The 15,369-nt window shown below is 44.7% G+C and overlaps 1 protein-coding gene across 9 annotated transcripts in view; it reads left to right on the top strand.

Annotated features, from left to right (window-relative positions):
- LOC119390208 (paxillin) overlaps positions 1-14,339 on the top strand; it is an 86,455-nt gene extending 72,116 nt beyond the window's left edge. For all 9 annotated transcript variants that reach the window (XM_037657774.2, XM_049414695.1, XM_037657772.2 and 6 more), the window contains exons 6-9: positions 4,276-4,518; positions 5,735-5,908; positions 6,785-7,015; positions 9,348-14,339. In XM_037657774.2, the coding sequence (XP_037513702.1) occupies positions 4,276-4,518; positions 5,735-5,908; positions 6,785-7,015; positions 9,348-9,614 (915 nt within the window). In that variant the 3' untranslated portion in view covers positions 9,615-14,339. The remainder of the gene's footprint in view (positions 1-4,275; positions 4,519-5,734; positions 5,909-6,784; positions 7,016-9,347) is intronic.
- The last annotated feature ends 1,030 nt before the right edge of the window (positions 14,340-15,369 follow it).

The following is a 15,369-nucleotide window of genomic DNA, read 5'->3' as shown; positions in this document are numbered from 1 at the left end:
CTAACCTCTATAACAGCAGCACAACACAGCAGTTTCGAGGGTAGAGACGCCACCTTCCATTATAACCTGGGTTCACATAAAAAGGGGGTGCCACGTCTTTCCGTTCTTAGGGCAGCGGGTCAGGTTACTTTCACGCCGCTCGGACCCAAAACAAGTGCGGCTTTTTTTCTCCCTCCGATGCCGGCCGGCTGTTCGGTCGGTCACGGCGTGGAGGCGGCGGCGGCAACGTGCTGTTGCTACTCTTGGCAGGTTGCCCATCGTTGGTCTTGTTCTTTGCCTGTCATACCCCCCTCCCCTGCTTCTTTTTCTTTTTTTACTCCCTTATTTATAATTGTTTATTAGCTGGCCTTCGGGGGTGAAAGGAGCGCGCGCGAACCAAAGGGGAGTGCCCCACATTGGCGGTGGTGGTCTGTCCTTGCCCCCGGCCTGAAAAAAAAATCTTTTGCTTGTTTTCTTTCCGCACTCTCCCGAGGCAGTGGGCAGCATACTTTACTCATTGGGTTGATGTCATCGTCTGACATCACCTGTTTCTGACCTCCTCTTACCCACTCCTTTTTGAGTCCTTCTCCCATCTCCTCCTTTCCAATGGAGTGCCTGCGCACACTCTGCTTTTCCCTCCCCCTCCACTGGACGTATCATCATCGTAGCGTGCCGCGCTGCTTTTATTACTTCGCCGTCGTTTTGGCAGCGCGGCCTAGTATGTGGGAGGGAGAGGCGCTACCCACCTCTCGCATCTGCTGGCATCATAAGAGCTAACTGTCCACTCCTGCACCGGGCTCTGGAAGGAACGGGCCGTGTTGCCTTCATCTGTGTGTGTGTGTTTGTGCCTAGAGTGCGGTGGTGCTTGTTCACTCGTCGCAACTCCTTGGCTGTTGGAAGAAATTAAGGCATCGTTCGCTCCCTCCTCGGGTGTGTTGTGGATTCCTCACTGGATGTGTCTTTGTGTCTCATAATACAGCTGGTGTAATACAGCTGCATGCTCAGAAAATGGGAGTGAGTTTCAGAGAGGCTTGACCTATGTGCAGCGTTTTTACCAAGTTCACAGGGTACAGGCAAGTGTGCGAAGGCTTTTGAGCTTGGTTCTGCTGGATGAGTTGATTTCTAAAGCTTTCGCTTTCTAGATGCTTTCTTGGGCAGTAACAGTGAGCCGAACTTGTGTGTATATTGTTGCTGTGTTTAGATTAACTATTAAACAACTCTATGTCAATCCTACATTGTAGTAAAAATGCTAAGAGAGTGTGTGCAGCACAACTTCTGGAAAGTGGAGGGGCCTTTTCTTTCTTTGCGAGAGGTAGCAAAGGCACTAACAGCATAGCACACAGTATGCGTTAAAGGGACACTAAAGGCAAATATTAAGTCGACGTTGATTGTTGCAATAGCGTTGCAGAAACCTCGTAGTACTTGTTTCGTGCCAAGGAAATGCTTATTTTGAAAGAAAATCACGTTTTAGTGATCTGCACGGCGTTAGCGCACTTCAAATCACCCGCCTGAACGGACCTTCTGACGTAGCAGTTGCCGTGCCCAACGTTGCCCTACGGTTTCTTGCACAACAGCGGCCATCAACCTTGCCAAGACGCAGCCACGGGCCACTCCGAAACTCTATAGTGCACTGTAACGGAGCTCAGCTTGGCCAGCAGCAGCAGAAGTAGAGTATCGACAGGGCGAAAATAGCGAGAGCCAAGCACAAGCAGGTGTACGCGATACAGAAACTACCACTGAGACGCGCATCTTGGTGGAAACGGAACTTTTGTACCACTCGCGCTGTTCCTCATGATAGCGCCAAGAGGTTATTTTTTCCATGAATCAAACAGAAATGGACAAGCAGCGTTTTATTACGTCTTGTGATGCATGAAATGTTCTTTTTTCATTGCAACTAGTTTGATTAGTAGTAGTAATTGTACTCGGGACTCTCAGACGTCATCGGGATCATTTCCAAAATGTCCCACTCGTGGCGCTCATCGTGTCCTACATTTACCTTAATTTCTTGATTACTAGAGCACTGCTGTTGATACTATTGATGTTTTAGACGTTCTCACACATTGACCTTTCACTATGACATAAATTGTTATTTGCCTTTAGTGTCCCTTTAAGAAGTCAAGTGTATTGAGATACTATAGTACCTCATAACAAATATCAGCATGTCTGAGTTTAGTTGTTCAAAGTTTTACATTCTTTTTGTACTGCTTACGCATTTCACAGCAGGAGCTTGGGCTCCACGTCATAAATGTATTACTTATGGAATGGAAAATTCAATGCACTTTGATTATTTGGACGGTGAACTTGAAAGGAATGGCACACATTGCATCGCTGTTGGTTTTGTATTGCATTATTTGCAAGTGCACAGACAGGCTTGAGTGAGGCATTGAACTGGATGTTGCGACACGTAAAAGTGTGAAAGTATTGACCAATCAGGAATGCAGCCTCTTAGTTTCTCACAGTGTGTACTTCTACTGCACTCAGTTTCTGGTGAGACAAACACATCAGCGGGCCCGGGGCCTACTTTATTATCTTTTTTTTTCTTTAGGATGCCTTCCTGCATGTTTCATTTAATGTCCGCGTTTATTTCTTAATGCAGTGGAGCTTTAATTGCATTGCTTAAGTCAGGATTACATGTGGCTGGGCTTTACAATACCATTCACAGTGGTGCAGTGGATATGGTGTTCTTTTCCGGAGTACGAAGTCGTGGATTCGATTCCCAGCTTGTGGTGGCCTTATTCTGATAGGCAGTGAACGTAAAAAGTCCTGGATGTACGCTACAAATGAACAGGTGGTCATAATCAGTCCAGGGCCCTCTGCTATGCCATCTCTCATGAAACACTGTGCTCTTTCGAGACGTTGCACCCTACAAATAAAGCTTTCTTTGATGATGAGAGAACTGGTTCAAGCTGAGAGGGCACTGTGGAAGTTTTGTTCAACCCTGTAAAAGTAGAATTGGCATCCAATAAGCTTCTCTTTTAAAAATTACATTCTGCACCTGTTTATTGATGGGTGCAGCTGACTCTACTTAGCAATCTAGGTGCAAACTTTACTTTTGTAAGCCATCTTACATTTAGTTCTGTCATAGGATGTTACTGCCTTTACATCAGTAGTACTTGGTCAGAGCCAGATTGCCAGCATAAAATAGTGTGCAAGCAGCTTGTGCGAATCATTAAAACAAATTATGGGAAACAGTTAAGCATACAGAAATTTGTTTAAAATCTTAGGCCCAAAACCTGGCAGTTCAACTGTAATGGAAGCTATGTGTTCCTGGTGTTCTGTTCTCTGCTGGAGCTGTGGAACGCTGCCATTGAGCGGAAGTTTGCATGTTCAGCACTTTTCACACAAGCCACACTCTAGGGAAAATGAAAGAACACATTTCTACCTAGAGTTGAGTGCATATTAAAGAATATGTGATATTCCAGAGCCTTCAGGACAGTGTTCCCAAAGTGCAGTTTCTAAAAGTGATCCATGCAGTGGGCTTAACTTGCACAGTGAACCAAAAAGGATAGAGTTGTAATGCAATTCATTGTGCAATGAAAACCTAATCTGCATGATTTCTATTCACTGAGCAACAGTATGTTCACTGAATAGGCTGCACTGAGGATTCTGTTCAATATGCATTTTCTGGTTGATTGTGTTGCATTCTAGTGGAGTGGTAGTTTAGCAGCATTATGGGAAAAGAAGTTGAGTAGAAGTCACACTAAGTTGAAAAACTTGTTATTCCAAAGCCTTGATTGATTGAAGGAACAAAAAACTCCACTCGTGCTTGACAGGATTCGAAAAATTTTTGCAGCAATTGATTCATGATGCAGTAGTCTCCAATCGTGATGTCCTTTGAAGTTTACTTGGAAAATTGTCGCAGGGCCCCATTCAGTACTACGCACATGATGCTTCGCATACTGCCATGCTAAACATGTAAATGTACCGGGTCGACCAAATCTAAGGTGAAAATCTGATTAGTATTTAAGGTGGTAAAACTTGATAGTTTTTTCTACTTCACAGGGAAAGTGTCCGTTATATGACGTCTAATCATGGTGTCGATAAGCACATTATTATTTTCAGGTTTGTGTGATAAGCACCACCTTCTATGAGGTCTTGAATACTAACGAGGTGGTCACCTTAGAGGTGGACGACCCTGTACATTGTTATGCAGGCCGTTCATTCCTCTGTAGTGTCGCATAGCTGTAAAAATAGATTTCAATTTCGAGCCGCCTGACATAGCCACCTGTTAAACTACAGCAGCCATGATTACAGCTTTGCATTAGCTTACTTTGTTTTTTTTTTTTCCAATGACAGCTGAACGGGCCACAGGCTCAGTCACCCATCCAGTCCCAGCAGCGTCAGCAGCTGCACGGCTCTCCGACACCCGTGAGCGACCCAGCGTACGCCAAGCCCCACCGGCTGAACCGGCCCAACCAGCCACCCGGCAATAAGCTGGATTCCATGTTAGGCACCCTTCAGTCGGACCTGACCAAACAAGGGGTCACCACGACGGCCAAGGGACACTGCTCCGCGTGCTCCAAGCCCATCGTCGGCCAGGTACGTGCGCGGTATCGCAGCTCGCTAGCTGTTACTCTACACCAAGCACTCTAACGTTGCGCAGATACATCAGTTTAGAAACATGCTATAATGTTGGTGAAGTGTCGTTGAGCGAGGAATGCCACTTGTTAAAAGAAGCGTGCCAGAATGTTGGTGAAATGTCGTTGAGTGAGGAATGTCGCCTAAGCTAGGAATGTTACTTGATAAAAGAAACATGCCAGATTACCAAGTAATATGCCAGAATGTTGGTGAAATGTCGTTGAGCGAGGAATGTCGCCTGAGCAAGGGATGTCAATTGATAAGAAGTTACTGAGCGCCTGAAAAGACGCAACACACAAAGAAAAATACATGCACTCATCGCTTGTGTATCTTCCTTGTGTGTTGCGTCTTTCGTTGTGCCCAGTAACTTTTTATCATTATGCACCAACTAGGCCTTCAAAAAGTCCTTTTAATGTCACTTGAGTCGTTTCAACGAAGCAACAGCATCTTTAACACGAATATTGTGAATTCTGCGGAATCTTGCAATGTGGCGGAAGGGTTATAAAAGGGTTATTTGACAACCACCTGCTTGTAGCACGAAGCCACAAGGATATCCATGCAGATTTCTCAAAAAGGAAAGCATCTTAGCTGTAAAAAAAAAAAAATCTTTAACACTGCAGCATCTCCAATTATCCGCATCTTCCAAGCATAGCATATTGGAAGATGTTATGCTTGGAAGATGCATAGCATCTTCCAATATGCTATGGAAGATGCATATCTTCCATAGTATATGCTTGGAAGATGCAAGCATATGCTATGCTTGGAAAATGCATATCTTGGAAGATGCAAGTGAAAATGGCACCAATTGTGGCGACACGTTGAGATGCCGTATTCAACCTAATTTCACAGTCATGCTTTCTCAGTGTTAATGAAAAAATGACCGCATACCATGCTTTGGTGACACATTAAAGAAAACCCACTGGTAAAAATTTGTTTGGAAGCATCCGCTACAGCATTCCACTAGGGCCACTACACAATTTAGGAATGTTAATTTCTCAATTTCAAAAGATATGAACAATCCCATTTGGCTACGTTATAAACCCTTTATGTAATGGAAGGTTCAAGATTTCATTCGTGCACCACACGTTTGCATTGTTGAAATTGCGTCATGCATTTCCATTTGCAACTGTCGGTGAACGCACACACTGCGAGTTTGCAATTTGTTTTTCCCGTACAGGTGGTCACTGCCCTTGGTCGCACATGGCACCCCGAGCACTTCGTGTGCGCTCACTGCAACCAGGAGCTGGGCACCAAGAACTTCTTCGAGCGGGACAATGAGCCCTACTGCGAGACAGACTACCACAATATCTTCTCCCCGCGATGTGCCTACTGCAATGGTCCCATACTGGATGTGAGTGCAGTTTCATGTTGAGCCATGCTTTGTTTAATGATAACGCAGTAGCGAAGAACTGTTTGGCTGAATTCTTTTTGTAAACATTATTTATTGGCATGCCGAGTTTTCTAGACCAGTTTGTGTGACCTGATAGCTGACATAAAAAAGAACATTAAATGCGGACCTAAGCCAAGTCACAAATGTTGTAGAAACAAAAGAGACTGTTTTTCTCAGCTAGCTTACCGTGATGTCTCGCATGTTTAGGGTGGCACTTCGCATAAATACTCAATTCTGTATCAATCATGAAGAAAGACAATGCATTCGGAAAGAGCCAAGTACAAAATCTAGCAAGTTTCGGAAACATTTCCTTCCTGAAATGTAGAGTGGTACTCATCGTGAGTTGCAACACGGCGGCCATGGTGGAGCGGGTATCAAGACCATACTGTAATACTGGTAAATGTAAGATTGGTTTTGGAAATACCAGTAGTCAAAAGAGTGTTTACATCACTGATTGTTTTTTCTATGTGCAGTGTTGGCAACGCTTTGAATAAGGGCACCATGTTGCAAGTCATATTGGCTGCGACTGTACATATATATCCTGTTCTGTGTCATTCATATTTTGTCTAATGTGTGCAACCTTTACTGCAAACTTGGGCTGGAGTGTATAAATATTGCTGTTTTAACTACACTGCAACATACATTGCCAGCCATTGTGTGGTTGTTGTAACGGGCTGGGTACCCCTGTGCGTACAGGCATACCCACAGAGCATCTTAAACCCAACTGATCAGTGCAGGTCTTCACACTTCCACCTACTTGTAGCGCAGTTTGACGAAACAAAACATTCACGAAACGTCATGCATTGCCCTTATTTATTTTTTTTCATCATTGCACAGAAATGTGTGACCGCCCTGGACAAGACATGGCACCCGGAGCACTTTTTCTGCGCCCACTGCGGGACACAGTTTGGCGAGGGAGGATTCCACGAGAAGGACGGCAAGCCTTACTGCCGCGACGACTACTTCGAGCTGTTTGCGCCCAAGTGCGGTGGCTGCAACAGGCCAATCACTGAGAACTACATCTCGGCCCTGAATGGCCAGTGGCATCCCGAATGCTTCGTCTGCCGCGTAAGTACAGCTTGTGGCATTCATAACTCAATGCAACTGTTCAGCTAGTGTCTTAGGCAGTTAGAACAGCATTCAAGTTTTGCAGACCTTTGCAGTCAGTGCATCGTTTTTAAGTTTAATTTCATTCGAGCTGTCGACGCATCTTTTCAACATCGAGTCGAGTGCCATGCTTTAAAGGTGTACTGACACCACTTTTCGAAGCTGACTTTACTCCGCCTAGAAGTCTCTTGTATACAGAGACAGCTCTGAAAGGGGTCATGAAGCACCCCTTGGGCGTGTTGAAAAAACACATCCTGCGGAAAGCTGACACGGCTATGAACTGCTCTGCCAAATACTACAGTCGTGCGCGCCGCGTAAAGGCCACAAGCGGAGCGCGAAGTTGCCGTTTCCCCAGGCGCCCTCTTTTCAAACAGAGGCCGGTTCTCACTCTCGTCGGTGGGCGGGGCGGGGCGTCTGGCAGTTTACGTCGCAAGAGACATAGCATGCTTATTGGCCGATAGCCGGCGTAAATCGAGAGCGGTGTTCGGATCAGATGCGCTTCTTGCCGCGGGGTGCCGCCACTTGCCGGCGCCGCACTCCTCAGTACACGGTAGCCGCACTCACGCGAGCGAATCACAGCGGAGAGCGATCGCGTTTCATGACGCGCGCTGACGTAACTTCTTTCCCCCATGCCACCCCTGCCTGTCTAGCTTCCAGTGCGCTCGTCAACACGAGAAAAGAGAGAAAGCGCTCGGAGCGTGCGCCAAACCCCCGTAACTCCGCTGATTCTTGACGGATTCGAGAAATTTTTGCGGCAATCGATTCGGGAGGCAGTAAACTCCGATACTGAGGTCATTACATCATTACTTGGAAAAGTGGTTCATGACCCCTTGAACAATCAGGAAATGCTGATAGAATATTTTATTTTAACATTGAAGTCAATTTTTGCACGGCACACCTACTGACATTGACACTAGCATGACGTGAAGTTACAGTATCAATTTTCGCAACTTCACACACCAGTATGGCTAGTTGCAATGATGTCATGTACCAGAACATACAAAATAGCCACTTGTGCATCACCAACGAAGCAACAGAGAGAATCGGTTGTGGAAAAGTCATGATATCTTGCGTGAGCACATGATTAAAAGCTCATACTGTGTTGTGACACCAAGGCGCAGTAGGAACGGAAACTAGCTTTTAAAAACATGTTGTGATTAATTTATCAGGGCGCACTCATGCTTACCAGTACATTTTCTAGGCTCTTAAGGACTTGGCCTTTTATATAACACAAAAAAAAAAAAGACATGAACTAAAAATTTTCGAAGACTTGGTCAATTAGACATCTGTGACAATGGCTGACACCTGTCGAGCCTTCATTTGCTGTCTCATGCATAGAGTGAAGTTCTTTCTTTGCAACGTACCCATAGATATAGGGGTCAGGACTGACAGCCCGTTACAGCTTGTTGCAGTGAGCAATACTGTCAGTTAGTTCTGCACTAAGAAAAGCTCTCTCACATTAGCAGAATGTGATTGCTATAGCTACATAAACAAATGCTTCATTGCTCTCTTGTGTGTAACAGTCATTAAGGATTTACGAGCAGGCCATGCTTGTGATCAAGCTTTAGCAGCTTAGTTTAATACACCCTTGATAGCTTTGAGGCATCTGATTCTTATTTGTTTATTTATTTATTTAACGTACCTTACAGGCTCTGGTTAGAGTATGGGTTAGGGGGCCATATGGAGAAGCAGGGGGTGAAAAGAAGGAGAACGCAAACAGTTCAACAATACAAATTGTATGCAACGTAACAACGACATCAATAACAATAATAAAACACTGTAACTTCAAAGAAGATGCAGTCACCCATGAAATATACATCAGTTATAGAAATGGCTAATAAATTATGCTAACCCACCGCGGTGGTCAAGAGGTGCTCAAGTGCTGACCCACAGGTCGCGGGATCGAATCCCGGCCGTGGCAGCCGCATTTTCGATGGAGGCGAAAATGCTAGAGGCCCGTGTACTTAGATTTAGCTGCACGTTCAAGATACCCAGGTGGTCAAAATTTCCGGAGCCCTCCACTACGGCATCTCCCATTATCATATCCTGGTTTTTGGACGGTAAACCCCAACAATTATTATTAATAATAAATGATGCTAGGTACAGTGGGTGTGCAATTGCTCGCAGAACGTACTGTTGTTAGCCACAGCAGCTATCACGTCGTTATGTACTCCCTTGGAGGATGACTTGAGCAAAGTGGGCTGCGCCACAGTAGCACAATACTCACCAGCTATACGTTTTTCCTTTGAGTACACTTAAGTGCCGTCGTGGTTCTCTCTGTGGCCGCATGCAGGACTGCAGGCAACCGTTCAACGGCGGCAGCTTCTACGACCATGAGGGGCAGCCCTTCTGCGAGACTCACTACCACGCCAAGCGGGGCTCGCTCTGCGCGGGCTGCCACAAGCCCATCACGGGCCGCTGCATCACGGCCATGTTCCGCAAGTACCACCCCGAGCACTTCGTCTGTGCCTTCTGCCTCGGCCAGCTGAACAAGGGCACTTTCAAGGAGCAGAACGACAAGCCCTACTGCCACGCCTGCTTTGAGAAGCTCTTCGGCTGAAGGGGTTCCCACAATCCCACCACCCGCACGCGGTTGGCGCCGCCGCTGCTACTGAACATTATAGTCGATGACAAGCTAAGGATGCAGTGTAAAAACAGGCCAGTGTTCCAACTCTAAAATGAGAATTCATGCAAATGTTCCAACTAGTTATGCTACCTTCCTTCAGGTACCTGCTTTGCTGGCTCAACTGCCGATGTGTACCACTACTAAGCCTGAAGGTGCAAGTTCAATTCCCAGCCACATTGGACACATTTCCATGGGGGCAAAAGACAAAAACACCCGTGTACTTAGGTTTTGGTGAACATTAAGGAACCCCAGGTGGTCAAAATTAATGCAGAGTCCTCTACTACGACCTGCCTCATAATCAACACGATTTTGGCTCATAAAAACACAAATTTTGTTTGTTTTCACTTGCTTCAGCATTGTTGTGGCCAGGAATGGCTTCTTTCAATGTCCACCCACAGGGCCGTCTCAGTGACTGGTATTCTTCTGTCGATCATGAGGTCATGGGTGCGGAAAGCAAAAGCACTCTTGCACGTCAACGAACTTCAGATAGTTGAAAATTATTCGGAGATCCCAACTGTGGCATCTCGCATAGCCGTTGTGTTGCCTTGGGATCTTGGACTCCACAATTAACTTTTATTTTATTTTTAAGTATTCATGGCAATTATAGTTTGAAGCAACTATGACTATAACACAGGTACAATGCTGTTTTGTGGTGGGCGGAGCTTGTACTGAATTCTTATGTTGTCACACGTCAAGGCAGTGAAGGACTTCTGCTTGGACTGAGCCTAAAGCTTATCTACTCAACTTGCTAGTTAAGCGCGAAGATGTTTGCGAAAATGATTGTATAGTGAAAGTTGCGGACTCTTTGTAACACTTCAAATGCATGGGTGATTTTTATGTGTGACACATTGAAATGCATCTACGAAGCCATTGCTGACAAGCCAAACTCGTCTCGTTTTTACAGGCCCTGACGGCTGTTTTGTGACGCTACTCATAATCAGCACTGTCGTGTACACAGGCCTGTAGCCTTATAGCACGTTTTTGTTTCGAGTCTCAATGTGTGCACTCATGCCAGACTGAAACGCCGAAATCGAAGCAACAAGGCAAGCCTTTGTTTACACCTGATTGCTTCAAGTTGCCATCTATTGAAGTTGCAACTTGCTGAGTACATAAAAGCAACATGCATACTGGCCAATGCGTCGCTTCCAGATGGATTTCTTCTGTTTAATTTTCAATTTGGTGCAATGTTTTTGTAACTGACTGTTCCATTCGAACTTTCAACATGTACTATGTAATGACACCTGCTGTTGGAATGCTGTGTACAACATATTAGAATGACGTATTGCAAGAGCACAAGAAAGTGCTAACGTGACAAGACAACGACAACGACCACAGCAGTTTTGCCTGTTGCGTTCAGGAGCAGCGGCAGCAGCGGCAGTTACTCGACTGCAGAAAGTGGCTGTGTACTTTGATGCATTTTCTTTTGGTAAATGTTAAGTTTTTAGCCTGACTTTCTTTTTCTCTCTCTCTCCCTCTCTTCTTTTTCGCGATGATTGTTATGTTTTCTACTGTCAACTAGTTAATAGGTACGTGTACAGTAGCCCTTCCTTCCTGAGGCTATGTGGGAATCGCACCTCGCAACTAGCTTACGACAAATAGGAACAGGCTATGTCGTTAATGGAAGCTTCTGCCCACATTTGATGTTTCGACTTGGCCGTCTATGTAGTCGGTGTAGCTGTCCTAACAAGTCCTAGTAGGTCGTCTGGGACTTCTTTAGCACATGACTCGCCGACAGTTCCAGCGTGCTGTGAACGTAGTTTACAGACTGCAAGAATTACTCTTCACGAACCGCAAAGGCCAGTGGAGCCCTGGACTGAGGACCCCACCCACTTGCCCATAAACGTTATATAGGCAATAAATGTTTTTACTACTACTTTTACTATTCGCAATGCGTATTTTGCAAGCCTGTGGCTAACAAAACTTGACAGAAACTTGCGCGTGGGAGAACTTTTAGCAGGCTTGCCTATCTGTTGGGGAACAGTTGCGTACATTGTCAAGATCAAGCTTTGCCCGACGCATTTTTTTGCGAAATGCTAGCCATTTGCGATAAAGTGGGCATATGCTTGGCGACCCCATGTTTTAGGCACGCTTAGAAAACAACATTGCCTTTTAGTTAAATGTTTCTTAACAGGCTTGGCGCTCCGTGATGTTTTTACTGTTAATATTTTTAAACGTGGCCCTTTTCTTATATGTGCTGTATGACAATTCCTTACCCCCCTCCATCCATATATACATGTGCAATGCATTATAATTTTATTGTTCTTGCTCTAAGCTTGTTGTAAACATCTTTCTCTCATCTTGTTTGGCTACAAGAACCCTTAAAGCAGAAATCACGAGCAAGTTGGACATTCGCGCTGAACGGGAGACAAGCAAGTATATACTATGTCGCTCTCTGCTGTGAGCAATATGACTGAGCTTGCAAGTAAAATCTACGCCATCACCATGCTGTAGCTGCAAGAAATGTACCCACAACAACGGGAAGCCTGGGTTGCTGTAACTCAGCTATTCCTTCCGCTCTGTCAATTTTAGCATTCACCATCCACAGCCAGCTGATAACATTGATAATGCGAGTGAAGCACTGCTCTTACAACTGACAAAGTGCAAAAAAAGAAACAGCATTGTCTTAGAGTCGTTGCCCTACCCGGGCCATGAATTGATACTGTGATTTCACATATTGAAGAATTTTAACTTTTTATGCAACTTTGTATTGAGAAAGAAAGAAAGAAAACAGTACTTCTACACCCATTGTTGTTACGGTGACAGGATAGTTCAACAGCTGTACTCAAATTTCACTCCATTAATATATTTCGAGGGCAGAAGTGGCACTTGGCTTTTGTTGTTGCCACCCCAGCCTCACAATCAGTCAGCGATCAGAATAAATCTATAGTGTCAAATGAAAGGAATTGCATTGCAATAGCAAGGGTTTCAAGGCAAAAGAAAAGCCTATATGTATACTCGAAGTACCGAGTTGGTGACGCAGATTTGCACATTATGGTAACTGATAAACAAGCACATTTTTGGACCTCATGTAGCAGGTACAGTAGGAACCGTGTAATAGGAACTTCAGATATGGTAATTTTTCATCCCCTGGTCGATTTCCGGTGCTTTCTACGGCATATAAGAAAATCGTTTATCTTGTTAAAACCATGCACTACAAATGACTGCAGCAGCCTTCATGAGGCAGGGGCATAGCCAGGGGGGGGGTGTCAAATCCCCCCCGAAAATTTTTCAATTTTGCTTGCGTGTATATACACACACATACAAACACACGCACAAACATACATAACGTATGGTAGAACCCCCCGAAAAAAAATTTTGGCTACGCCCCTATCATGAGGCTATTTCTAGCTTCATCTGTACTTTTGTAAGTGACCATGGGGCCAAAGTCCAAAATTTGGCTGTTCCATACTAATGCGAACTAGGTCCCATCGCTGGATAAGTTTGTAGGTTGAGACAGGCAATTTATTAAACATGAAAAGCACACGATATGTTGTTGACGGCCTTAGCGGGAAATGGTATTAGGCACGGCTCTGCATTTATAAAGCTTACAGTACAGTACACACATTACATACTTTATTCTGACCAGTTCACTACAACAGGTGGTTCTACTGTATCATACATCTAGTATAGCAACACACTGTGCCAACGAATTCTACTCTTCCAGGAACATATACTGCTCATGTCTCTATCTCAACGAAAGCGTAGCTCAGTCAATTATCAATGACACTGAAGGCTCACGTACTGGCAAAAGCTACACGACACGCTACTCTCGTTTTTGGGTTGTTGGCTGGTACCTGAATATTTTTTTTTTTTGCTTTAGCATTGAGCTTCTTCTTGTAGTTTTTCCTTCAGAGTAAGTGTTTGTGTGCATCTCGAAAGGTTGTGGTCTGTGTCGGGCACGAATTGCCCCATTTTCATGACAAAACAACGTGAAGTGCATCCTACAGAATACGTGATCGATTTTTTTGGCAGCCACTTACACATGGAGGACATTTTAGACTTCTGCGACTGTTCTAGCAGTCACAAAGATTTCTTGTGCACCAGAGACTCGTTTACCGTTCATCGTTTGATGTTTTAATTGTATACTGCAACGCACTCGCGTCTTATGTTTTGGTGCAGTCGGCACGTAGTAACCTTGCTGCACGTACGTTCGTGTGCAAGGCACGTTAACTTTCTTGGCAATTGCACTATACTCACGTACTCGGGGTGATGACACAATATTTTAGTCTGGGGTTTCTATCAGTCTTTTTATACATACTGTATACATATATATATTATATATATATTACCGCAGGGTGATGCTACAAGAACTTGGGTGGGTTTCTCTCTTCGTGTAATAGCAACATGCTTTTAGTAATATTCCTGAGTGCGCTAGGCCTAATGAGCACTTTTCTCCACCGTAAAAGTCGTCCGCAAATGTAGGAGTTGCTAAGTCATGTTGAAATTGTGTTGCATATTTGCGCATTGTAATGAGGGTCAAACAGTCTGTCTGTGTATGTGTGTGTCTTTGATGATGCGCAAAACGACGTGTGCAATTTTTAGTGCCGCCAGCACTGTACACAGTGTCTGTGTTATTTTTTTTCGATTGTCAAAAGCTGCTACCACCTTCACGTTGTGACTGTAATGTCGAGGCCTAACAAAGAAAGCCTTTGTTTGTTACTGGGTCTGTGTTCTTTCAATTGCTCGCAGCATAATGGGCTGTGATTTCCGAAACATCACGTACGTGCAATTTGCAATTTGCCGGAGCTAGTACTTGGGTCAGTTATGATGGCAAGTTAAGGAACAACATACAGCAGTTGATACACTAGCGAATTTGCGAAGTGCACTTGCATAAGGCAAGTTTTTGAAAGTCTAGGCCCTAACATTATTTCATCCATTTCACACTTGCATACAAATTTACCATGTGGGCTAAAATGTCAGCCTACTGGTGGATTCTGAGAGTGTGGCATCCAATCTCTTCAGTCATGAAGTCGCAAACACAATTAAAACCAGAAATCTCACAGGATACAACTGCAGCCACAAGTGTCGCCTTGAACCAAGCCTCCCTCAGTAGAGTTACTGTATAGTATGCTCCCTAAGCAGCAACTTTAAGCCTCAGCAGCTGCGACTAGGGACAGTGGATAGATAGATATGCATCAGGAACCTATCTATTCTTTCATGTGTGAGGAAAATTAATAAACAACAATAGCATTTGCTCTTTTAGTATCAAGCATATATACTTAAAGGATTGCAGAAATTATACCCGGCTGTAAAAATTGGAATGGAATGTGCTACCCCATGTCAAGGCCGCATTTCGTTAATACTGTGCATGCTATCTTTACACGCACTACAAGAAGTTGATTGAAGGCTCTGCCATTGCCACCAAAGTGAGTGGTGAGGCTATCTGAACAATGTTCAGCACCTTTTATGCAACCCAATGCTCGACTCCACATATCCAAGTGTCCACACAAATGTGTAACCCTGCGTGGCCATACAGCCGTACTGTTACACAAGATACATGGGTGGGGAGATCCCTACTGGGAGAAACAAATGTGCACTCTCACAGTGCAGCTACGTGCTGCATAAATTTGCGCCTGCCTAGGTCACTTGCTAAACGTGCAAAACTTAAAGCATCACACATAGACTCTTTTGAGTGAAAACTGTACCGCGATTATGAGGCGATGCCTGAGCTCGGTTCTCTGCCACTCTT

This window comes from Rhipicephalus sanguineus, chromosome 4, assembly GCF_013339695.2.
Source record: "Rhipicephalus sanguineus isolate Rsan-2018 chromosome 4, BIME_Rsan_1.4, whole genome shotgun sequence".
NCBI classification, from domain to species: domain Eukaryota; kingdom Metazoa; phylum Arthropoda; class Arachnida; order Ixodida; family Ixodidae; genus Rhipicephalus; species Rhipicephalus sanguineus.
This window is presented reverse-complemented; position numbering and strand designations above follow the sequence as displayed.